The sequence below is a fragment of the Ambystoma mexicanum genome, chromosome 5q (assembly GCF_040938575.1).
Source record: "Ambystoma mexicanum isolate Mex_15411 chromosome 5q, UKY_AmexF1_1, whole genome shotgun sequence".
Classification (NCBI taxonomy): Eukaryota; Metazoa; Chordata; class Amphibia; order Caudata; family Ambystomatidae; genus Ambystoma; species Ambystoma mexicanum.
Window position 1 is genome coordinate 1138860969 of NC_090933.1, and position 25731 is coordinate 1138886699.

General features: G+C 47.2%; 1 protein-coding gene across 6 annotated transcripts in view; it reads left to right on the plus strand.

The window, feature by feature from the left end:
• Positions 1-25731, plus strand: part of PHF20L1 (PHD finger protein 20 like 1) — a 1153412-nt gene that overhangs the window by 179738 nt on the left and 947943 nt on the right. For 5 of the 6 annotated variants that reach the window (XR_011278670.1, XM_069621650.1, XM_069621651.1 and 2 more), the window contains one exon: positions 7837-7962. The exons of the other annotated variant lie outside the window; for it this stretch is intronic. Coding sequence is in view for 4 of the 5 variants with exons in the window: in XM_069621650.1 (XP_069477751.1) it covers positions 7837-7962 (126 nt within the window). In the remaining variant the exon portion in view is untranslated. The remainder of the gene's footprint in view (positions 1-7836; positions 7963-25731) is intronic. 6 annotated transcript variants of the gene reach the window in all.

The window sequence follows — 25731 nt, forward strand, 5'->3', positions numbered from 1 at the left end:
GTTCTTGGATACCATTTCAGACTTTCCTCGTATCTGGAGTCCAGCACTCTGTTGTGGCTCAGGCTTGGTCAGTCCTGCATCAGAGAAGTCCGGAGGATCTTCCTAGCTCTCGGGTCCGACTTAAAAGCAATGCACACAATCTGGTGTTCCTCTGCCTGGCTCTTTGGTTCCAGCAGCATCTGCAGTGGAAATACAACCAGCTTCGAGAGGATGTCCAGACGGGCTTGCTTTGGAGTTCATTGGTCCCACCAATCGTCATTGCAGGGCTTCTCTAGTCGAGGCATATTTGAGCTTCAGCACAGCAGCAGGGATTCACCGGGAAAACTAACGGTCCAGGAGTTGCAGCAGGAATCTCTTCCAAGTTCTTCTTCGGATTCCTTCGTCCAGTGGTCGACTCTCCCTTCCAAGCCAAAAAGCCTCGCCTTTTATGCAAGTGTCTCCCATTCATTCCAGCCTAGCTGTCCATCACACAGCAGGGTGGCTGTCCTTGCCGGACAGCCACCTGGCCAATCACCTTTGGGTGCATTCCTGTAACCAAGGGGATTAAGCACAGGGAGTTTCCGAAACCTCCCTTACTTCCTGCCCCTGGCAGACCTACTGGAGCCAGAGGTGGGCTTCACCAGTGAATCCCGCCAAAGACATAACGAACAGAGACCAAACCTGGTTTGGCGCGCAGAGTATCTCAAGAAGGATCTTACCAACAAGAAATGGCTAAAAAAGATGATTGGGGCCATTTTGACAAAATGGGCACCCTTGGGTGCTTTACTGGAGCTGCAATTGCAGCCCGCTGTAGAAACACACAATGGTAGGAAAAAGTAACCTACTGCCACCAGCCGTTAATTGTAGTAAGGGTAATATAAAAATGTTACTCGAGAAACTAAACAAAGGGGATACTAAGTAACCCCTCCAGCACCCTATGGTAAGATGGTGTGTGCTGGGTCTAGAAAGTCCATTTCACTTCACTGCTCTTGGGAACAGTAGTTTCACCAAGAGAAGGTATTTAAACCTTTGGGAAATCTAAGACTTGCCTGTGCCACTGCACTGAAGGTGCTGGGTGACACAATCTCTAAAGATGATCCCTATGGAGGATCTTCCTGGAGTTAGGTTCTGACTTAGACGACACCCTCGATTCTGGTGTTACTCTCCCTGGCAATCTGTTCTTGCAGCAGCAATGGAAGTGCAACCACCGCCGAGAAGATTTCCAGATGAGTTTGTCTTGGGGTTGATTGGTCCCAACAACCCAAGGGGAGAAGTCGTCCTTTGCTTGGCTTCTCTAGTCTTCAACTAAGTTCTCTGACTGTTTTAATATCTGTTGTCTAAAACAGTACAACAGACATCTACGGACATCTCAGCCTAAGATCTCTCAATGCATCTGAAAAACATTTTTATTGCAAACAGTCATACGTGACTTCAACCTACGTATTACTAATGTCAACCTACGTGTCAAACTACAAAAACCTAGTGAAGAAAGCGATTGGTTCTTAAGGAACCTCCATGTATACGATACATATTCGTCTACAGGAGTGAAGAATAGTGATGGGCTTCTTAACATCAGGTGGGGCAACTAAGCCCTCCCGTTAAACGGGTCACTATGAACGTTGCTAAATTCGCAACGTCCCATTGGCTACACATTATAGGACCCTTAATCAAGTGGCCCCCTACCATTGGTTGGCACTCTAACCTCCGTCAGTACTGTTCTACCTACGTTGACATGCAGACTGGGATTTCAGGTGCTGGTGAGCTAGTCTCCAACCAGAGCTTCCCACCAATTAGAATATTCATCTATAATCACCTCAGTGGCCTGCTGTCAATTAGGGCTTTGAACTTGTCCTTGAGAGGGTTCTTGGCTCTGGAGAATTCGGGGGAGTGAAGGCACGCTCTGCCCTCATGCATAGGTGTGATCATCATGTTCGTCCAACTTCATCCTTCCATGTGACTGAAGACCACAATCAAGCCCTAGTGTATTTAAAATACTATTTTCTAATAGACCTCTGACGTCTTTCTTGTTTTTGTCCTTGCCTTCTGAACATGAGCTCTGTTCTTTCACATGATTTGTATCCAATATCTGCTCACTCCAGCCAGACAAGACCTTGGCTTCTTGGCTCATCCAGTCTCGACTTTGAGATTCACTTTGTAATTCATTTGTTTTTTTTAACAGCGACACACTGGAAAAGTGGCCCAGGTCTGCTATAGTACGTAGTGGAAAGATCTATTCACTTCTATATGTATGTATGTATTGGCGCATGCCGCAATCTATTCACTACTTGGCTAGCCTCAAGGATACTTCATCTGCTTGCGTTTCTTTGCATCTGTACACGTGTAAACTGGCTTGACATGATCAGTTCTGTAGCATAGGTTTCTTTGTCTTGATCCCACGATGTCACTTCCCTTCGATACTTTCTTGATGCCTTATAGAATATCTGCATTCTCTAGTCTCTGCATCTCTTCTATGTACGTCAGCTCGGCTCTGCATGACATGTCACCATTCTTCTTTGCCATTCATTGGTCCTGCTTCTTCCGGGATTTCTTTCAAATGGCCATCATACTGTCTCGTATGCAAGTTTGGTTTCCTCAATGGGAACCTTGCCTCCCAAGATTCTCCTCGTTATTGGTATTTTCACTGGTACTGCAGGTGTCTCACACTCTGGTTGCCAACATATAGGCAATAGGGGCAAAGTGGTTGAGGTGGGGTGCTTAGCTCCTTCTCTACACAGGACTGACCAAGCCTGAGCCACCTCAAGAGTGCTGGACCCCAGATGCAAGGAAAGTCCATAAGGTTTCAATTCGTAGTGCCAGAGTCACCAGACGTCCTCCCTCTTGTCCCCAAGACTGAGGCCCAGGAACAGGATCTGCAGACCTACAGCAGGAACGGAAGCCAGCTGGAACCAATTTCTTCAGACACAAAGGTATTGTAAAATGAAGGAGTACTTCCCTCTTGTGTAGCCTTGCTAGCTCTCACTTGAGACTTGTCTTGGTTGCTTTTGCAGAGTTGTTTGCAGCTTTGCCCCTCACAAGCCTCCCAGCTTGTGTCCCAACAGTGATTTCATTTTCTACAAAGACTTCTAAAACATTGTGCAAGGCTTGAACGACTCTTCTATCATCTGACTTGGTGCTTCAACTATTCCTCAACAAAAGTCACACACTCTAACTTGTGTAGTCGGGAAATGGTTAATTTACTTTGCATTTTTGGGGGTGTTCAAAAGTACTTAACTGCTTAAGAATATTTGTTAACCATTGTTTTATTCCCTAACTATTTTCCTTTTGACACCAAACTCAGTGTTGCTCTAAATGTGCCAGTGATATATCAATGTCCACATTATCCTAGTTATTTAGGTCACCTCTGTGTACCATCCCAAATGGGTATCTATTGATTTATTGAAACTGAGTGTGTATGTTTAAGTATATTTTGTTACATATATTGCTCCCTTCTAAAGAAGGCTTATTCAAACTGTTAAATTAATAATTGTATAATAAAAAAAAACTCGAGTGTAAGAGTTTATTTTGATACTTGTCACTGTGAAACTGTTACAACCCTACAGCTCACATTGACCCCTCTTCAGATGAGCCTGACTGCTCAGTCACTCTACCAACTTGTGTAGAACATGCTTATACCAAAGGTTGGGTTACCTATTGCCAAGAGTACAAGGGTGGTGCAGTCTCCCACAGGGTACTGTATACAATCTTGCCTAACACAGCCCCAAGACAAACTCGACTGGAACCCCTCTGCTGGCTGTACTACTTTGCTGCTGCAGGAATCGAGTGCGAGGTGATGGGAACACCAGAATCTAGTGCCTCGCCTTTAAGCCGGACCAGAGCTCCAGGAAGATCTTCAAGACTCCCTCGAAACAGGAATAAGCAAGCCTGAGCCACATCAACCGAGTGCTGGAACCCAGAAGCAAGCAAAGTCCACAAGGTGTCCAAGAACCGCAGTGGTGATATTTGCGAGTAGCTGCAACCGCGAAGTACCGCTAATCTGAATTGTGCCCATTGCTGCCGCCAACCTTCAAACCATAGTGCAGGAGTTCCCAGATGTCCTCCCTCTTGTCCCCAAGACTGAGGCCCAGGAACAACAGGATCTGCAGGACTACAACAGGAACAGAAGCCAGCTGGAACCTCTTCAGACTCAAGGTACTGTGTAACTAGGGGTACTTGCCCCTTATTGTGTGTAACTTGCTTGCTCTCACTGGAGACTTGCATTTGCTGCACTTTTCAGGGTTGCTTGCCGCTTTGCCCTTCACAAGCCTCCCAGCTTGTGGCCAAACAGTGATTCTTTTTACAACCAAACTCTTAAACATTTTGCAAGACTTTTCTGCCATCTACAAGAAGTTCCTCAGCTCTCCTAGTCTTCGCTCAATTGACATTGGCTTTCCTGGCTCCCCGCAGACTCTTCTTACCCTCTGACTTTGTGTTGATCTGTCCCTCCAGAAAGTCATACATTCATGCTTGTATAGCTGGGAAAGGGTTAACCTATATTTCATTGGGGGATTCTAAAGTACTTACCTGTTTGAGAAACCATTGTTTCCTTCCCTAACCTTTTCCTTTTTGCCATAACTTCATTATGAAGTGATATGTTAATGTCCACAGTGGCCTAACTATTGAAGGTCACCTCAGGGTCCGGGAAGTATCTGTTTGACATCCCAAAAGGGTATCTATTTACTTAACTGAAGGAGTGTGTTTTTGAAGTGTATTTAAGTGTTGCATATTGCTCCTTTCTAAAGAAGGCTTATTTTAAAACGGACTGTTTAATAAATGTTATCAAGAAGCCTTGTGTATAGGTGTTATTTTAACAAGTCACTGTTAATCTCTGTTACAACCCTACAGCTCACATTGACCCCTCTTGAGATAAGCCTGGCTGCTCTGGCCACTCTACCAACTTGTGTAGTACAGGCCTATACCAAAGGTTGAGTGACCTATTGCGAAGAGGACAAGGCCGGTGTAGTCTCCCACAGGGTTACTACATAACATCTTGACTAACACCCTCCCCCTTGCACTTCTCTCCTTCCCTGCACTTGCGCAATCTGAATGACACAAGGCCTATTAAGGTTGTTATTTTGTCCTCCATTTGTTCTCACTCCCCACCCCCTGCCACACCACTCTAAATCAACCCCCCTTGACTTGTCGCGCGAAGAAACATTTATGTGCATGTTAGTTATAAATGCCCTATCATATCATATATCCCATCATAACAATCACCAAAAATAGGAATTCTGTTTTAACAGTGGTCCTGGAGTTGTTAAATTAATCACTTTATTTTAATACTTGTTGTTTTATATAATCGTATGATAAATCATTGTATTTCACTGCTTTAAAAGCCTTTCAAAGTAGTTATACTATTCTGTATTACCTTTTCCCTACTAGTTTTAAATTTGTTGGGTCTTTCCTAGGACTTTTACTTTTGTTTATAATACTTCTGTTCTGGCTCTTTAGTACTACCTGGTTGTAGATATTACTTGGGCTATGCCTTTATTTGTATTTGTTTGTATTTATTTTGTTTATATAGCGCTTTCCTCCAAAGCGCTTTACATTAAGAGAATACTTTCCAGTAAATATACTTATGCAGCTGTATCTTTAGTGTATGCTGGTATGTGCGTTTTACCATTTCTCTCCACTTATTATGGTATTTATTGAGCACAGCCCTAGCTTTGAGAGGTTTTTTGAAGAGTGAGAGAATTCTCAGAAATGTGCCAATTCCCTCCACCTTAGAGACCCCCAGCAACTTTGCTGGATTTTGAGGATTTGATTTTTTTAACCTGGAGAGTGAGAGACCCTTTTTTCCCCACTCATGTATTTTAATATGAATTGTACCTCTGTTTCTTTTGGTTGTGGAGTCTGACAAACTCCATAGGCATCCACTTCTACATTGTCGCACAGCACCTTCAGTGCAGTGGCACAGGGAAGTCTTTCAGATTTCCCAAAGGTGCAACTACCGTCTCTGGGATAAACTGTTATCCCAGAGCAGTAAAGTGAAATTGACTTTACTTACCTTTAACTTTGTAGACCTAGCACACCCTAGTTTATAATAGGGTACTGGAGAGGTTACCCAGTGTCCCTTTTGTCTAGCTTCTCATGTAACATTTTTTATGTTGCCCTTTCTTCACTGAATGGCTGTTGGCGTTTGCAGCTGCAGTAAAGCACCCATGGGTGCCATTTTTATCAAAATGGCCCTAGTCTTTTTTTGCCATTTCTTTGTGGAAAGGTCCTTCTTGAGATTTACTCTGCGCGCAAAACCAGGTTTGGTCCCATTGTTCGTTTTGCCTTTGGTGCGAGTGAAGCCTGCCTCTGGCTCCAGGGTGTCTGGGGGAGACAGGAAGTGAGGGAGGTGCCCAAAACTCTGTGCTTAGTGTCCTAGGAGACCCAAATGCACTCTGTGATGAGGAGTTGAAACACTGAACACCCACTGAAAGTTAAGTTTGCCAGTTGCGAGTTTTGACCGTCCCAGTTTAGTGCAGGAGTCCCCCAACGCCCTCCCTTTTTGTCCTCACGACTGAGGCCCAGGAACAGTGAGATCTGCAGAGCTGCACAGGAACAGGAGTCATCTGCTGCACTTTTTCATTTTAAAGGTGCTGTAAAAAGTCTGAGAGAACTTGCCTCTTACTGTTGAGTTGCTTGCATCTTCGACTACTCACAAGTCTAATCAGCTTGTGGCCCTACATTTGATTCTTCTTTTCTTAAGACTTCCTACTTACCTACAAAGAAGTGCTTCAGCTTACATAGATTTTGGCCTATTGACTTTGGCTTAGCCGCTTCCACTGAATGACTCTTCTTGGAGGATCTGAAAGTATTTGCCTGCTTAAGACTATTAGTGGCCACTTGTTTGTTCTAAATCTTTTCCTTTGACTTACTGATCAGTGATATATTAATGTCCCCAGCACCCTAGCAATTGAAGTCACCTGAGGGTGTAGGTAGTGTCTGTGGGCCATCCCAAAAGGGTATCTACTGATTCTGAGATATTAAGAGTGTGTATTTCATGAAGTGTATTGGAGTGTTACTATTATAATGCTCCCTTCTAAAGAATGCTTATTCTAACTGACAAATTAATAATTGTTTATTAAAGAAACCTTGAGTGTAAGAGTTTATTTGAATACTTGAAACTGTAAATCTGTGTAACTCCACTACAGCTCACATGGACCCCTCTTGAGATAAGCCTGGCTGCTCAACACACTACCAAAACTGTGTAGTACAAGCTTCTACCAAAGACTGGGTTTACTATACCTGTAGTCAGAGTTGTTTGTAGTGTTCCCAGAGGGTACTGCATACAAACTTTGCCTAACACTCTCACGTTACCATTATGAGTTGGACAAACTTTGTAGTAAGCCCTTTACACTTCCACAGCTTTGTCAACTTGAACCCCTCATCAGAGGAATTCAGAGAGACCTTCCTAACAACAAATATAAACGGCTCATACAGTAATATGAATACTGTCTGAAGCAGACAACGGTGACCATAGTACATTCTTGTTGTTGAAAAAGGTTATGTACCCATAAACTGAAAATGTTGGTTGAGAGTGTACATGCATTCTCATTGCAAGGGCTATGCTTGCGTACAGAGAAAGTGATTGGTGGTTGTTCATGAAATATGTTCACATTGGCAATTTTGAGATTTAATTATTTAATTTGTAACGTTTTACTGTTATACAATATAGTGTTATAATGGGTTTACATTTTAGTCCCTGAATTATCTGTTTCTTTAAATGAATGGGGAAGTAACAGGCTGCAAGATGGTTATGATGCTCTTAGGTCGTCATAATTCATTCATTCTGAAGTTCTGATCTACTAGAATTTGTTGGCAAATATATTTTTCAAGTGACCTTCTTGATGATTTTACTCCAAATTATAGATATGCCTAATATGGATGTTCCAAAGATAATTTTAACTCCATCAGAGACCCCCATTACTCTAAAGCGAACAAGTAATGAAGGAAGTTCATTTCAAGCAAAGAGGGCTCGTCTTAACAAAATCACAGGTACAAAAGTGTTTTTGCATGACTTGGAATTGGTAACATCAAATGGAATTGCTTTTTTTAAAAATGAATTCTGACTGTCCCATTTCCTAACTATTTCTCTACTAAGTGACTTTGTTCATGTTTGTTGTCCTCGCTAATAATAGTGCTTGTGTTCGGCAAGATTGTATGTAGTTACCCTGTGGGAGACTACACCAGCCTTGTCCTCCTGGCAATAGGTAACCCAACCTTTCGTATAAGCATGTACAACACAAGTTGGTAGAGTGACTGAGCAGCCAGGCTTTTCTCAAGAGGGGTCAATGTGAGCTGTAATGTTGCAAAATATTTTCACAGTGACAAGTATTCAAATAACACGTATACTCAAGGTTTCTTGATAATTATTAATTTAAGTCAGTTTTCAAATAAGCCTTCTTTAGAAGGGAGCAATTGGCAACAATAAAAATACACTTCAAAATAGTCATTCAGTTAAGTAAAGTAAGGAGATACCCTTTTTGGAATGGGACACATACTTTCCTACACCCTCAGGTGACTTCAATAGTTAGGATAGTGTGGATATTAATATATCACTTATTACTCTAACTGTAATACTGAGTGTAGGAAAAAGGTTAGGGAAGGAAACAATGGTTAACATGTTTCTCAAACAGGTAAGCACTTTTGAACCCCCAATGCAAAGTAGATTAACCCTTTCCCAGGTATACAAGTAAGATATGTATGACTTTTTGGAGAGATAGTTAAAACACAGTCAGAGGTTAGAGTCTTCAGGGAGCCAGTACAGACAATATCACTTGAGCAAAGTCTAGGGGGAGCTGAGGCACTTCGTGAAGGTAAGCAAAAAGTCTTGCACAAAGTTTAAATAGAATTTTGTTAAAGAAAACACTGTTGGGCCACAAGCTGGGAGGCTTGTGGAGGGCAAAGCTGCAAGCAACTCTGCAAAGGGCAGCCAATGCAAGTCTCAACTGATAACAGGCAAGCCACACACAAGAGGTAAGTACCCCTTATTTCACAATACCTTAGATCTGAAGAAATGATTCCAGCTGGATTCTGTTCATGTTTTAGTCTGGCAGATCCTGTTGTTCCTGGGCCTCAGTCGTGGGGACAAAAGGGAGGACCTCTGGGGACTCCTGCACTACGATTCGAAGGTTGGCGACAGCAATGGGCACAATTCAGATCAGCTGCACTTTGTGGTTTTAGCTTCTCGCGAATAGCACCACTGCAGTTCTTGGACACCTTGTGGACTTTCCTTGGTTCTGTGGTCCAGCAATCTGTTGAGGTGGCTCAGGCTTGGTCAGTCCTGCTTCGAGGGAGTCTGTAGGATCTTCCTGGAGCTCGGGTCCGGCTTAAAGGCAATGCACTTGATTCTGGTGTTCCTGTCCCCTGGCACTCGGTTTCTGCAGCAGCAATGGAAGTACAGCCAGCAGAGAGGGTTTTCAGTCAAGTTAGTCTTTGGATCGATTTGGTCCCACCAACCCAATGGGAGAAATGGTCCTTTGCCACGCTTTCGGAGCTTCAGCACTGAAGCAGGGCTTCACTGGGCAAACCAACGGTCCAGGAGTTGCAGCGAGCTACTCTTCCAAGTTCTTCGGAGTGGTCGACTCTGCCTTCCTTGCAAAAGACCTTGCCTTTCATGCAAGTCGTTCCAATTCATTTGCAGCCTAGCTGTCACTCACACTGCAGGGTGACTGTCATCCAAGGACAGCCAGCCGGCCAATCACCTTTTGGGTGCATTCCTGTAACCAAGGTGACTAAACACAAGGAGGTTCGGGCACCTCCCTCTCTTCCTGTCTACCCCAGACACCCTGGAGCCAGAGGCGGACTTCACCGGTGAATCCTGCCAAAGACAAAACTAACAAAGGGACCAAACCTGGTTTGGCGTGCAGAGTAAATCTCAAGAAGGCCCTTACCGACAAGAAATGAAAAAAAAAGACTGGGTCATTTTAACAAAATGGGCATCCTTGGGTGCTATACTGCAGCTGTGAATGCAGCCCGCGGTAAACGCACAATGGTAGGAAAAAGTAAATCACTGCCATCAGCCATTAATTATAGAAAAGGGTAACATTAAAATGTTACCTGAGGATATGGACAAAGGGGATACCAAGTGATCCCTCCAGCACCCTATTGTAAGATAGTGTGTGCTGGGACTATAAAGAGTAAAATAGAAGTAAAGTCAATTTCACTTACTACTCTTAGAAACAGTAGTTATACAAAAGAAGGTTTTTAAACCTTAGCAGGAATCCAAAGGATTTCTGTGATACTGCACTGAGGGTGCTGTGTCCGAATGTAAAAAGGTGATGCCTATGGAGTTTGTCAGATTCCAAAACCAAAAGAAACCGAGTTCAAATGTAAAAATGCATGAGAGTGGGGAAAAAGGTCTCAAGTCCTAAAGTCCAGCAAAAGAGCTGCGGGTCTCTGATAGCAGGGAATTAGCACATTTCTGAGAATTCTCCTTAACATTTTGTTTCTGGTAGTGGCTTACTTTGTAAAATCCCCAAACACATAAGATGATGTGAAATATAGACCCGTTGCATGCTTGTCTTACATGGGCTGTACTGTAAGTTGCTTCATTAAGTATATAGTGCTTGTGATTGGTTAATTGAAACCTACCTTTATTTGTGGGGGTCCTTTGCACTCTCTATTTTATATACATATACGTCAACCTTCCCTACTTTGTTCATAACAGCGTGCACTGCATCTGTGAACCACTCTACCCCATTCTGATCACTCAAAAGGTGTGTGAAGACCAATTTCTAGAAACTGGCATGGTGGATAGATTTTAAGAGTCCACCCTAGTTATAGTGAACAGGGGTACTCTTGAGAGGGTGGCTAAAACCCTATCAGGGTACAGAGGGAGAGCAGTCAAGGCCAAGTGTGAGTGGAGTTAGGGTTCCACATTGAGTCCACACAGTGCAGCACACATTAATTCAATTTAGACGGGAATTTCGAAAAATACTACCTTCTAGGCTTTAAAGAAAATGAGACAAGCAGGTGATATCGCACAACACTCGATCAATAATCTTATGTACAGTCACTATACATTTCTAATGTGTATTCAATGACTTAAATTAAATAAAGTGTGATGCAGTAAGATGGAACCACGTCACAAGAAATATGCTGTAGCTCCGGAAGTCCAATGCATATGACGAAAGATGTGCCCAAAAGTCACAATGCTTCTCCTTTGAATGTTTCTGATGCAGTTCAAGTACTAGTGTGGGTGAAATGTACAAAAGAAGAGATGCAACAGAGTTACGGGTAAGCAAAGATGTCTGATCTTTCAGTTAACGCTTGTTGGGTGCGACAACCAAAAAGCATTGGAAAGGAAGGTTGCAAAGAGACCTTTTTTCAGTGTTATCCTTTGTTGGACAGGGGGCGACAAATGCCTTGCGTTTACTTACCAAAACACAAAAGCAGGGAGACCCACAGTTGAATATGTACCGGTATCCAGTGGGTCTGCATTCACATGCAAATTATTATGAGCAAGGAGCCCTAAATGATTTGATCAAAGCGAATTATAACAAATTGTTGGAAAAATGCATTCATAGTCAATACAATAGTTAGAAAAGTAGGAATGCATTTATTCAATCACTTCATCAAAGTTATTTATTCATGTAGAAAACAGCAATTCAAGGGTGAAGTGCTGTACAAAGGCTATCACCAGTGACTCAATCTATGTGGAAAAGCTGTCCACTCTCTGTATCAATCGAAGTTCAATATATTGCCCTTTTCCAGCATGGGCTCTGGCATGGATTCACATGCTCATGAATATTCCCTGTCGGCTGGGAATCCTCGGTAAAAGAAACAGTTTCACTTAAACGGTATTTCTCCTTAAAAAGAATCACTGTCCTCTGGATCATACTGCTCCCATCCATTGACGGTCCTGTACTTAAACCCCTCCTCTGGCAGCCATCTTCAGATTCTTACCACACGTTTCAGTGTTAAGAGTCCTTGAGTTTGCTCTCCGAGCTAGTTGTACGTTTTTAGTGTTTTTGACAGAAAAAGTTATAATTTTGTTCAAAGGACGCCTGTGTGCTCAATGCTTCTCCTACTGACAACGGATCCCTGTTGTCGGAAGAAGTTCTGCACCCCTCAAGGGTGAAGATTGTCGAAGATTCTAGAAGACCATCGGGGCTACTTTGCGCTCTCTGACCATGACTGAGGGGAAGGAGGGAAGGTCCATTTTCAGGCCCTGCACCAAATGTGTGCTACGGAATGTGTTTGTGGAGGACAATCACCTGCAGTGCCTCTACTGCCTGGACCCAGACTACAAGGAAGTGGAGTGCGAGATATTCTTTGGGTTCTCCAAGTAGACGAAGGACAGGCACAGTAGACTGGTGGCGTGGCTTAACGCCAAGGCCTCTGACCCGTGCTCCCTGCAGATTAATGTCTCGCCCAAGACTGGCTGGTCCGAGGATTCGTCTTTTAAGTCCTTTGAGGGTGCCTCATCCATGGGGGTGGGGGTTGGACCAAGATAAGGCCAAGAGCTGCATGTCCGAGTCCATCTGGTTTGCTGCGGAAGCGGGTCCCAAGGTGGATAGGACGCGATCAACATCACCACCTGCCTCCAATGCCAGCCAGAAATCAAACGCCTCTTTCAATAGGAAATCTACCACTCAACTCCTCCTTCTTGGTGACTTCAATATCCATCTAGATTCTCTCTGTTCCTCGTCTGTACTCTTTCGTGACCTCTGATTCCCTCTCCCTTTCTATCCTCCCCTCTGTCCGACTCACTCTGCAGGGCACACGCTTGATGCTTAGATCTCCTCTGACCTCCCCTCTCCATCCCTCTAACCACTCCTCTCTCTTGGAGCGATTACTCCATCCTCTCCACCCATCTCACCCTCTCTACCCCCCAGGCCAAGCCAACGAAATACTGCCACCTTCTCTATACTCCCCACGCCCCGCTCCAGCTGACTCACATCCTGAAACAGCCCCTTCCATGCTCTACTCTTCTATCTGATACTCCTGATGCTCTTGCCCCTGTCATGAGGATCTGTTTGAAGCCCAAAGCCAAGTGCAATTCTTGGTATGACTCTGACCTTGCTCCCCTTAAACGTAAGTGGAGGGGAGCTTGGAGGAAATGGAGGGCTTCTTGTTCATCCCCTGGCAAACTGGCCTGCCGCCTGCTCCAAAGGCAATACTGACTCTTCTTCCATACTAAGGAGAGCCCTCATCCAAGCCTGTGTCTCTGCGGCAGCTAACAACTCGGCAGAACTCTTCAAAATCTGCAGGGAGTTGGCCAACCCTGCTGCAATCTCTACCTCTCCTGTCCCTTCCCAGGCCCTTTTCTCGGCCCTGGCCTCTCACTTCATCTATAAAACCCAGCATATCTTGTCCACCCTCTCCCTTACCCTTCTGTGAACTGACCCTCCTGCAGCTGCCCCCACCACCTTTCTCTTACTTTCCTCTTTTCTCTCCTGACAAGGTTTCTAGACAAGTCTGATCTATGAAAGTCTCGTCAAAACAGGTTCTTCCCTGTTCCCCCAAAACCATCAGGGACCACATTGATATCCTTGCCCTGGCTGCTTTATGCAACCTCTCCTTCTCCTCAGGAGCTCTCCCCTCCCGACTGAAGTATTCTTTTGTGCACCCTCTTCTCAAGAAACTCACAGCTGACCCTTCTTGCCCGGCAAACTATCACCTGATCTCCATCACACCTTTTCTGGGCAAACTCTTGGAAAAGCTGGCCATCTCGCATCTTAACCTCCACTCCGATTCTGTTGGTTGTCTCAGTGACCACCAATCTGGCTTTAGAGCCGCCAGAAGCAAGGAAACTGCTCTCCAGAACATCTGTGGACCTACTCTCCAACCTTGACTCAAACATCCCTTCTTTCTGCATCCTTCTTGATCTCTTGTCAACCATACCCTCCTGCTCAACCGTCTCTGTGACAACCTGGGTATCACTGTTCAGGCTCTGGCCTGGCTGACTTCTTTCCTCTCTGATCGACCATCCTAGGTCCAACTTGGGTACTTCCTTTCCTCCATTTCACTTTCTACCTGTGGTGTTCCCGAGGGGGTCTAACCTCTCTGGCTTTTCAACCAATACCTGGCAACTCTCGCCCATCGGATTGCCTCTCTGCTCCAATTTTCAGTGCTCTGCTGACGACACAACTCATTTTCAGGCTTGCCTTGGCCACCGCTTCTCCTTCTCTCATCTCTGACTGCCTGTCTGCTGTTGAGGAGTTGTGTGCCGCCACCGATCTCTGCATAATGGCAGTAAGACGGAGATCCTCCTCATCGCACTCCTTCACCCTCCTTTCCTGTCACTCTATGGCCTACCTCCCTTGGTCGTCCTCCTACCCCCACCTGCGAGGCTAAGAACCTTGGGGTCATCTTCAACTTCATGCTCTCCTTTTCTGCGCACATCTCTGTATCTGTTTAGTCAAACTTCCAAATCACCTCCTCAGAGGTATTCTTCCTCTCCTTCCCTCAGAAGCACACTGTATCACGAGCCCTGGTTCTTTCTAGGCTTGATTACTGCAACAGCCTCTTTCTAAATCTACCTGCTTCTGCTCTCATCCAGAACAGGACTGTGCGACTTGTCCTGGGCCTCAAGCCCTGTGATCGTATCTCTCCAGCCCTGAAATCGCTCCATTGGCTCCCAGTGACTGCAAGGATTAAATTCATGACCCTTTGTATTGTTTACAAGGCTTTCTGGGGCCTGGGTCCAAAATACCTTCAACTCTCCCTCCGCAAAAAACTTCCCTCTTGAGCTCTTCGCTCCTCTGCCTCCACTCCCTCAGGGTCAGTTGTTTCTGAAAGAAACGTGCTGGGGTAGATCTGGCTTCGGCTGGGGCCTCCCTCTGGAACAGCCTTCCTGCCACTCTAATAGATTTTAAGAGTCCACCCTAGTTATAGTGAACAGGGGTACTCTTGAGAGGGTGGCTAAAACCCTATTAGGGTACAGAGGGAGAGCAGTCAAGGCCAAGTGTGAGTGGAGTTGGAGTCACTCTAAACTTGAGGTGCTTCCGGAACCGGAGAGGATTCTCCTCAAGACCTTCCTCTTTGCTTCTGCCTTCTCTCCTCCTCTCCCCTATCAATTTTTTTTTTTCTGCTTGGCATCATGCACCAGGTTTCCCTCTGGTAGTCCTCTGATTTCGCGCCCAGGTACTTTCCTCTCTGCCATGCACCCGCACTGCCTCCTGGCAACCCTTGCACTTTTGGATATGTATTTGTAACCCTACAGCCCCCCACACCCCTTTCCCTGCACTGATCAGGCACCCCAGTCTGTGCCTTACACCTAGTGCAGCCAGCAAGTGGCAAGTGCTATCTTTTGTTTTTCATTCGACAGCACTTTCCACTTCCCTCCCTCTACCCCTCCCCCCTTGCACGTCCCCCTTCCCTCTGACCTGCACTTGCATGTTCTCAATGTCACTGGGCCTAGTAAGATTGACCTTTTTTTTTTTCTCCCCTGTTCCCCTCCCTTGCCTCGTCGCGCGCTCTGAAAGACGTGTGTGAGCGAAATACAAATAAAATATTAATTCCCTGGCTAAACTGTGAGAAATCCGACCCCCGTCGTCAAATGAGTTGGCGATTGCTACTGCTAAGACCGCTAATGGCGCTGACCCAGTAGCCCCCACAGCTCAAGTCAAAGTCTGCTGGTACTCCAGAAGGGGGCAAATGGGCTCCGGCCCTGGTTCAAGATCCTAAACGGAGGGACAGAGGTCCCGAAGCAGCCCCAACAGGCCGTCGCCCAAGCCATGGAGGACGGCGGCACAGGGCCTAGTTTCCCTATTCCGCCATCACAGCCGACGGACATTTCCTTCGTTATTCTGTCGACCCTGCAAACCTTGGTGTCAGAGATTCAGAGGAGGATGCCTCTGGCTCCGGCACCTGGGGTACCCCTAGTCCCTTATCAGCCTCCGGCAAAGAAGCGGAAGCGTCATCCGACACCCCCATTTCAACCTCTGCCACCACGTCGGGTCCCTTCTCCCCCAGAAGACCCAGACAATGGGACGGATATGGCCACAACGACTAACGCAAGGATATCGTCGCAGCAGATGGCGATCTCCACATTTGATGCTCCACATAGGGTGTCCCCACCGAATGAGGTTGGATTGTTACTCCATGATCTCCAGAGCCTCTGAGCTATTCCACCTAGTACCCGAGGAAACCAAAGAGGAGGGCTTCTTGTACCAGAGGCACACGGCCAGGAGGAACACAGTCATGGCGGTGTCCCTTCTGGACGAAATTTGGGATGAGGGCCTGACCCTCATGAAGGACTCTTGTTTTGAAGTGTATTATAAGTCTTACATGTTTTGCTCCCTTTTTGAAGAAGGCTAAATCAATAATTGTCTTATCCAGAAACCGTAAGTGTTTATTTGGATAACTGTATTGTGAAACTGTTTCACAACATTACTGCTCACATGGACCCCTCTTGAGATTAGTCTGGCTGCTCGACCACACTACCAACCTGTGTAGTTCAGACTTATACCAAAGGCATAGGGAACAAGCATTGCCAAAGTCAATAAGATCAGATGGGGGGCCTCTAGGGAGCCAGGACAGTCAAGTCAATGGGCTTGTTTAAAGTTCTGATGCTCTTTTTAGAAAGGTTGGTAGTTCAAATAGAAAATCATAGAAGCTCAAGAGGGGCCACTTTGAAGAAGCACAAGCTGAAAGGCCAGTGCAAGTCAGTTGAGGTCATCTTTAAAGAGGGTAGAATAGCACTGCCCAAGCTAGGAAGCACCACAATTGGCAAAAGGTTGATGTACCCCAAACCCCATAGTACATGTGACGTGAAGAATTTGTTGCAGCTGGATGCCTTCATATTGCTGAGTAGCAGACCCTTGTTCCTGATTCTTGGTTGTGGTGTTGAAAGGGAGGACATCTGGTGGGCTTCTGCGGTAGCACTCGAGAGTGGAGCTCGCCAGCAATTGATTCTCCTTGAGTGAACAGCTTTTTGTGGTTTCTGCTGTTTTTTCTCAGCACCAAAGAACAAACAGCTCCAAAAAGAAGTTACTTGATCCCTCGGTCCTGGTCTCTGGTGAGGGGACGCTGGATGAAGATTTCCTGCATCTGTAGGGTCCCCTGGAATTTTTAAAGGTTGTCTAATTATCCTTGTGTGTGTGTATATATAAATAAAATATGTATGCTATAACTAAGTGTGTACGGGTTTACCTGGATACCTGTATTTACTGATTTGCCCACAAAGTTTTGGATAGATTCGCACTTCCGAAAACAATGTACTCGATGTTCAGTGCTCCCCGGGCAATGGGATTCTGCAGCCTTAAAGTCACAGCAAGTTGGGGCTTGCGCCAAAATTAAGCTCGTCTCAAGGCTAGTTGGTCCCAACAGCCCTAGGGAGGAAGTCGTCCAGTACGGGTCTTTCCAGTCGAAACGAAAACCGGGTCAGCACAGCTGTAGGGCTTCACTGGGCACTTTGCGGTCCAGGAGGGTGCTGCTGGCGTTTCTTCACGTCTTCTTCGGCGAATGTTGTCCTCCAGTGGTCGACTCTGCCTCTAGTCCCAAAAATCTCACCTTTTAAGCAAGTACCATTCATTCACAGCCCTAGGCTGTCAATCACCCAGCAGGGGGGCTGTCCTCCTGGACAGCCAGCCGGCCAATCGGAACTGGTTTCACTCGGGCACACCTAGCGACAAAGGACAGGGAAGTTTTGGGACCCTCCATCCCTTCCTGCCTTTCCAGACAAACTGGAACCTGGGCGGGCTTCAGGGCTGAAGCCCGCCAAAAGCAAAATGCACAAAGGACTCTAACCAGATTCTAACAGAGTAAAAGCCCAGAAGGGACTAACTGACAAGAAATGGAGAAAAAAGACTGCGCCATTTTGAGAAAATGGTCACCCTTGGGTGCTGTACTGCAACTGGGTGATCAGTGTTACGCTCACCTGACTCCCACGGAGGCGCAGGCCTGGTTTGGAGTGCTGTTGCCTCTTCTATGGTGAAGCGCAGGACTCGGAAGATGGACAGGACCGGACCCTCAAATCTGGCTTGTCTGACTCGCAGAAATATCCTTCTGTGTGTGAAAAGGGAGTATTAACAATCTGCGGGATAATGTGTAAGCCTCCCACTCCCTTCTCACCCTCCACGAAACCCTTCTGTGATTCCCCGTGAAGTCTCACCTTAGGGTCTGAAAGGACAAGCTCTCCATCCTGCTTCTGATGCAGGGGCGCGTTGTAATCCAGTTACTTCACTGGATCATGTATTGTAGAGAGTTCAAGTTTGCTTGACCTTCCCGGTAAAGTACTGTGAGAATTCTGTTTATAAGTATGAGCCCGAAATAATAATTGTCCGTTGTCTCCATTTCAGGTGCAGAAAAAAGATTCCGAGATGAGCAATGGAACCGTTGAAGGAAACTCAGGTGAGTTGTTTGATGAGAGGTTCCTTTAGTGTCCTTGCATTAATGCACTAATGCTTGTCTTTTTTTCCCCATAGGGGCCGGGGTTCGGAAATGCCGGAGATATGGCACCGACCCGAAGTGAAAGGTGCAGTTCCAGTAGATATCAGGTAAGTCTTTAATGAGCGTTCAGGTAATGTCTTAGCATTCGCTCACTGATGCTGATGTCTCTTCTTCCCCTTAGGGGCCGGGGTCCGGAAATGCTAGGATGCGCCACCGACCCGAAATGAAGTGGGAATGACCCAACAGGTAAGTATTATGATGGCAAATTAAGGTTTTCTTATTCTCTTTCCCTAGCTCACCTTTGTTCTTGTCTTTTTCTCCCTAGGAGCTGAAATGTGGTTGCGGATCCAGATGGTTGCTGATGAACATGGAGGCGCCTAGTAAAGGTGAGTGGAATCCGGCGCTGCAGCGATCGATGCAATGTGCTTTTAAAATGAATGTCTTCCTTTTCAGGATCGTCGGCGAAATGTCTCCGGAATGCCGATTTAGCAGGTAAGGACTCTTGTTTTTCTCCTTCTCTTCTCCCTTTGCAGGTGTTCCAGGATGCTGGCGGGCGTGGCAGAAGTCAGGATGCAGGAGCAGACACGGTGAGCGTCCAGCTGCTAGATGCAGAACAACGCGAAGCGTGAGTTGCTGCTTGGGCGTGGCTTAAATAGCCTTCAAAGTAGTTCCAGGTATGTATCCTTCCTCTCAGGTATGTATTCTTCCTCCGGCCACACCCGTGTTAAGTAGTCCCCAAAGAGAAAGTAGTCCCATTCAGGCCTGGATGTTGCAGCATGGTCTGCATCAGGTAAGTTTACACCAAGCACCTTTAAACGGTCATCTTTTATGAGCCTGGCGCCCATGGCGCCAGGACTGTTGTCCAATATGAGCCTGGCGCCAAAGGCGCCAGGACTGAGTCCAAAGGGCCCCTACTTGGGGCTGCTGAGACTTCCTTCGGGGACATGTCTGCCTCTGGGGTAGCTGGGCCTGGTCTGGCTCCTTGGAGGTAGGCATCATGACAATCGGCCTGCAGTACGTGGCACAAGGTAGTTGTTAGGCAAGATTGTATGCAGTACCCTGTGGGAGACTGCACCAGCCTTGTCCTTTGGAAATAGTTAACCCAACCTTTGGTATAAGCATGTACTACTCAAGTTGGCAGAGTGACTGAGCAGCCAGGCCTATCTTAAGAGGGGTCAATGTGAGCTGTAGGGTTATGACCTAGAGATTCACAGTGACAAGTATCCAAATAAACTCTTACACTCAAGGTTTCTTGATTAAACAATTATTTATTTAAGTCAGTTTAAATGAGCCTTCTTTAGAAGGGGCAACATATGTAATGATATGGCATTTATAACGCTCCTATACACAAGTGTTTCAAGGCGCGACGAGGCAAGGGAGGTGGAACAAAGCGAAGACGGACAAAGATCATACTAGGCCAGATGGTATTCAGATCGCGCAAGTGCATGGGAAGGGGGAAAGGGAAAAGTGCGTGGGGGGGAAGGGAGAGGGGAAAGTGCAGTACATGGGATAGTAGAATAAATAAGATAACAATGGCCAGATGGTGGCAAGTGCTTAATTTGACTTTTATGGACTTCATTCACGGTGCGTCACTCTTTCTCAACTCTCATGCTGGACTTCCTTTGCATCTTGTACTCCTGGTGGCCCTGAATCATGCTGTTCCCATCTTCATCTTGTATCCTGGCTTGCAACATTGTGTTACTACTGACTTCTGCAATTGTATTCGCTCTCCACTCTTGCTACTCCACTCTTTTTAACTGCTTACTCTGTTCTCTCCTCCTTTCCCTTCTCCCTTTTCCTACCTCCTCCCCTTACTTTCTTCTATGCACTTACTCAGAATTGTCCCTGGACCTAATAAGATAGCAACCTCGTCGGTTTGCTCCACCCTCCCATTACTGTTTTTTTCCCTCACCACCACCCCTCCAGCACTATCTGAAATGTCGTCAGGCCTAGTATGATAGTCGTTTGTTTTGTTCCTCCCCTCCCTTTCTGCACCCCTCTCCCTCACCTTTTGTTTTTCTCCGGCTCTACCAGAAATGTCGTCAGGCCTAGTACGGTAGTCGACTGTCTGTTTCCATTTCCTTCCCACTCTCCCCACCCTTCCTTATCTATGTCTTAGCTCTTGCACTATCTGAAATCTCGTCATGCCGAGTGCGATAGTTAATTTCGCATCCTTACTGTTCATGGCCTGTAAGAATGTGGTTGAATTTTCCCTTGTTCCCTCCCTTGCTTTGAAACACATTGTGTATAGGCACTATATAAATAAAATATCATAAGGTAAGTGCAGATGTAAGTGCTGGTAGGGGGACTGTAGGGATACAGAAAACAGTCCCCAGGTGCAGGGGTTGCCAGGGAGGCAGTGCAGGTGTGCACCTGGCGGGGTCTGGGCCCTAGATCAGAAAGGGTGGCCAGGTAACCAGTGCAGTATCAGCCAGGAATTCAGCAGGGGAGAGGGGGAGAGAAAGCAGAAGTAAAGAGGAAGGTTTTGAGGTGCTTCTGGAACCTGAGATGGTTCTCTTCAAGTTTCAGGGAGGCAGGAAGGCTGTTCCAGAGGGAGGCCCCTGCCGAGGAAAGAGATCTACCACCAACTCGTTGTTTGGAGAAGCGACTGACCCTGACTGAGTTGAAGGCGTATGAGCGAAGAGCTCGAGAAGGAAGATATTTAGGAAGAGTTTATTGCGGCCCCAGAAGGCCTTGTGGACAATGCAGAGGGTTTTGAAATTAATCCTTGCAGCCACTGGGAGCCAGTGCAGAGATTTCAGTCCTGGAGAGATATGATCCCTGGGCTTGAGGCCAAGGACAAGTCTTGCAGTCCTGTTCTGGATAAGTTGCGGATAGTAGCGGCAGGCAGATTTAGATAGGCTGTTACAATAGTCCAGCCTAGAGCGAACCAGGGCTCTGGAGACAGTGAGCTTCTGGGGGAAGGAGAGGAAAGGTAGAATACCTTTTGAGGAGGTGCAGCTGGTAGTGTGACTTCTTAGAGACGTCAGAGAAGGAGAGTGTGAGAAAGAGAGATGACCCTGAGGTTTTTGCCTTGCAGGTGGGAGCAGGAAGAGGGCCAAGAGAGGCCAGCTAGAGAGCTGCAGGGAAGGAGGGAGTGGGTGTGTCGATGAGTAGAATCTGTCTGACTGGCATTAAGGCAGAGGTCATTGGCAGCAGACCACTCCTGGATAGCAGACAGTCGGAGCTGAGGGAAGGAGAGGAGGCGGCCGAGGGTAGCCTGAAAATGAGCTGGGCATCATCCGCATAGCACTGAAAATTGGGGCAGAGAGCGGCGATGCGGTGGGCAAGGACTGCCAGGGAGAGAGGTTAGATCTCTGGGGACACCACAGGTAGAGAAAAAGATATTGGAGAGGAAGGACCCAAGTTGTACCTGGGAAGGTCGGTCATAGCGGAAAGAAAGTCAGCCACGCTAGAGCCTGACCAGTGATACCCAGGTTATCACGGAGACGGTTGAGCAGGATGGCATTGTTGACAGTGTCAAAGGCAGAAGAGATATCAAGCAAGATGAGGACGCACAGGGTGTTAGTCAAGGTTGGAGAGCAGGTCTTCATGGATGTTCAGGGGAGCAGTTTCCGTGCTTCTGGCAGCTCTGAAGCCAGACTGATGGTCATGAAGACGGCCAACAGATTCAGTGTGGAAATTCAGCTGGCCAGTTTCTCCAGGAGCTTGACCAGGAAGGGAGTGATGGAGATTGGGCGATAGTTAGCCGGGCAGGAGGGGTTGGCACAGGGTTTCTTAAGAAGAGGGTGCAAAAGGGAGTGCTTCAGGGGGGGAGGGGAAGACTCCAGTGGCAAAGGAGTGATTGCAGAAATCAGCCATGATATGGTCCTTGATAGTTTTGGAGGAACAGGGGTGAACCTGTTTCGACAGACTTTCATAGATCGGACTTGTCTAGAAACCTTGCCTGCAGAGAAAAGGGGAAAGGCAGAGAAGGGGGGGAGGGGGAGGGTGGCTGCAGAAGGGCCAGAGGAAGAGCAGGGAGTAGAGGGAGGGAGGCGATAGGCAGAGGGTGAGGACAGGATGTCCTGAGTTTTTGAAATGTAGTGAGAAGCTAGTGCCGTGCAGAGGGCCTCGGAAGGGTCAGGAGAGGTAGACTGCAGCAGGATTGGCCAGTTCCTTGCAGATTCTAAAGAGTTCAGCCGAGTTGTTAGATGCCGCAGAGGTGCAGGCTTCGATATGAGCTGTCTTCTTGGTGAGGCTGGTATTGCCTTTGCGGCAGGCCAGTTTGTCAGAGGATGAACATGAAGCACGCCATTTCCTCTCGGCCACTCTGCACTTGGGTTGGTGACAAGGTCTGAGTCATACCAGGAGTTACACTTGGCTTTGGGCTTCAGGTGGATTCTCATGGCAGGGGAAAGGATATCAAGAGTATCAGATATAGAGGAGTGGAGCATGGAGAGGGCTGTGTCAGGGTGAGTCAGCGAGAGGGGAAGGAGGGGGTGAGAAGGTGGCAGCGAAAGCCTCACCTTAACTTAACACAAAATATACTTCAAAAATGCACACTCTGTTTCAATAAATGAGATACCCATTTGGGATGGCACACCGACACTGCCTACACCCTGAGGGTGACTTAAATAACTAGGACACTGTGGACATAGGACACTGGACATTGCTATATCAATGGCACATTTAAACCAATTCTGAATTTGGTGTCAAAAGGAAAATAATTAGGGAGTAAAACAATGGTTAACAAATATTCTTAAGCAGGTAAGTACTTTTAAATCCCCAATGCAAAGTAAATTAACCCTTTCCCAGCTACACAAGTTATGGAATGTGTGATTTTTGTCAAGGAATAGTTAAAGCACAAGGTCAGAGGATAGTCTTTCAGGGAACCCGGCCAGTCAATGTCAATTGAGCAAAGTCTAGGGGAGCTGAAGCACTTCTTGAAGGTAGGTAAAAAGTCTTGTACAATGTTTTAGAAGTCTTTGTTGAAAATTAAATAACTGTTGGGCCACACACTGGGAGGCTTGTGAGGGGCAAAGCTGCAAGCAACTCTGCAAAAGCAACCAAGACAAGTCTCAACTGAGAGCTAACAAGGCCTTAAGAAGAGTTAAGTACCCCTTAGTTTTACAGTACCTTAGGTCTGATGAAATTGGTTGCAGCTGGCTTATGTTCCTGATGTAGGTCTGCAGATCCTGTTCCTCATTTGTGGATATAAGATGGAGAACGTCTGGGGACTCCTGCACTACAACTTGAAGGTCGGCGCCAGCAATGGGCAAACTTCAGATCAGCAGCACTTCGCGGTTTCAGCTTCTCGCAAATAGCACCACCGCAGTTCTGGGATACCTCATGGACTTACCTCGCATCTGGGGTCCAGCACTCTGTTGAGGTGGCTCAGGCTTGGTCAGTCCTGCTTCATGGGAGTTCGTAGGATCTTCCTGGAGCTATGGTCCGACTTAAAGACACACTTGTTAGGCAGGGTGGGGCGTGGCTAGGCAGCCATGGAATAGGCTGCAATTCCTGAGAGCTCTGTGATCCGCTACACTGATCCCTCGAAGTGCGTGCAGCTTAACAGCTGATTTCAGCCCCAAGTTACACTAAATGTGTATGAACATGCCAGGAAGAGAATGAGCGTGGCGGCGGAATGCTCGAGGCGGGGTAGTAACAGTTAAGCTACTTTGTTCCCCAGACCCGGGCCGTGAAATTGACATCAAGATGGTGGCGGTCGGACAAAAAGGACATCCGAGGGGCACGCCCCGGGGGGTAGAAGCAGCTGGCGTGCCGGGGAATGGCAACTGTAACAAAGAGCTGCCGTCAGCCCATGAGTGGTCTGTAAGGGCAGCACGAAGCAGTGATACAACTCACAGCGAAGAGCATGCAGCTCTGGTGATTCGGAACTGCTGGGTGCCCCAAGGAGCACAACAGAGGACCGCTGCTGATTTAATAACCAGATGCAGCGCGGGCGGCAAATTTATTTACAATGGGGAGCGGGCATCTCCGACAACACGAGACAATTGGGAGCCCTGTGGAGCGTAACAGAGCACCGCTGCCTGAGGTAACGGTCACACGCAGCGCAGGCTGCGAATGAATGCATTAAGAATGCGGAGCGAGCAGGTCCGATGGCGGGAGACGGCTGGGAGCCCCAAAGAGAACAACAAAGGGCCGCCGTATAAGAGTTTGCTGCGCAGTGCAGACAGAAAATAACTGTGAGTTAAAACCCTGCGGTCCGGGTGTGACAATGTATAAATAAAAACTGCTGCCACCCCAGAAGCGGACTGGACTGCACGAGCAGCACGTTGCTGCGCACTTATCTATAACATGGAGCGGGTAGCTCCGGTGGCACGGTATGGGGTGGCTGGGGGCCCCAAGGAACATTATAAGAGACCACTGCCAGATGAAACCTGGGCACGCAGTGCAGGCAGAAGATAGCCCGGCTTGCATGGCTAAAGAGGGGTGGACAAAGCCACTGGAACATAACCAAAGCGGGCGGCCCCCACAACAAAGCATACCAGGCAGATAAGGCAGCCCCAGGCAGTGGCATTTGCAAGGTGCAGTGCATGAATTGCATGGAGAGAGCTGCAAGGACAGCATAACACGGAGGGTGTGGGGGAGCAAATAACTCGCAACACCTACAACTCGGGGCAAGTGGGATTAAATGTGCATGCAATGCAAATGGATCAAAAGGCAGGAAACACTGTGACTAATAAATGAGCCTGTGTGACAAGCCCCAAGTCCTGTGTACAGATCGGAGGTGGCATGGTGGAGCCCGCAGTGGGCAACATAGCAATGAATGGTAGACAGCCCCACGCACTGCCATGAGACACCAGACCTGAGAATGGCCCTGCATATAGGGAAGACTGAGGAAGGGGTGCAGGACGAGAAGAGTCGCATGCAGAGGACTGGCAGGCACGGCGACCCACAGCAAGGTTGCAAAGAGGCCACAGAGGCTGTGGTCCGCAAAAGCAAAGAACTGCAACTAAGAACTGGCCGCTGGAAGGGCCCAAGTAAAGAAGAGAGGTGTGCCTAATAGACACCAAGCACATAAGGCACAGCACTTCTTCCCGGGAGGGGTGGACCCACGCCACGAACAAGAAGCGAAGCGAGGAGCACTGTTACCGTGAGCAAAGCAGCGAAGCGGCGCACCACCACAAGAAGCAAGCCGCTAAGACACAAGACGCACACAGAATGGCCCAAAAGGGAGGGAAAGGAAAAGCGAAGCAGCCGACAATGGACATATTCCCTGAAGCGCAGCAGCCTATTACCTCACCAGCACAGCCCGGGACTACCGCGCAAGAGACTGAGAACACGGCGAGAGATGACCAACGAATACTTGCAGCCATCACGGAACTGAAATCCTCGTGGGGTAAAGCAATGGCTGAGCTCAAAGAGACGCTGAAAAAGAAATAGACCTGATGGGGATAGATGTTAACTTATTGAGGCAAGATGTGAGGGCACTGGCAGACCGAACCAGTGGCTTGGAGA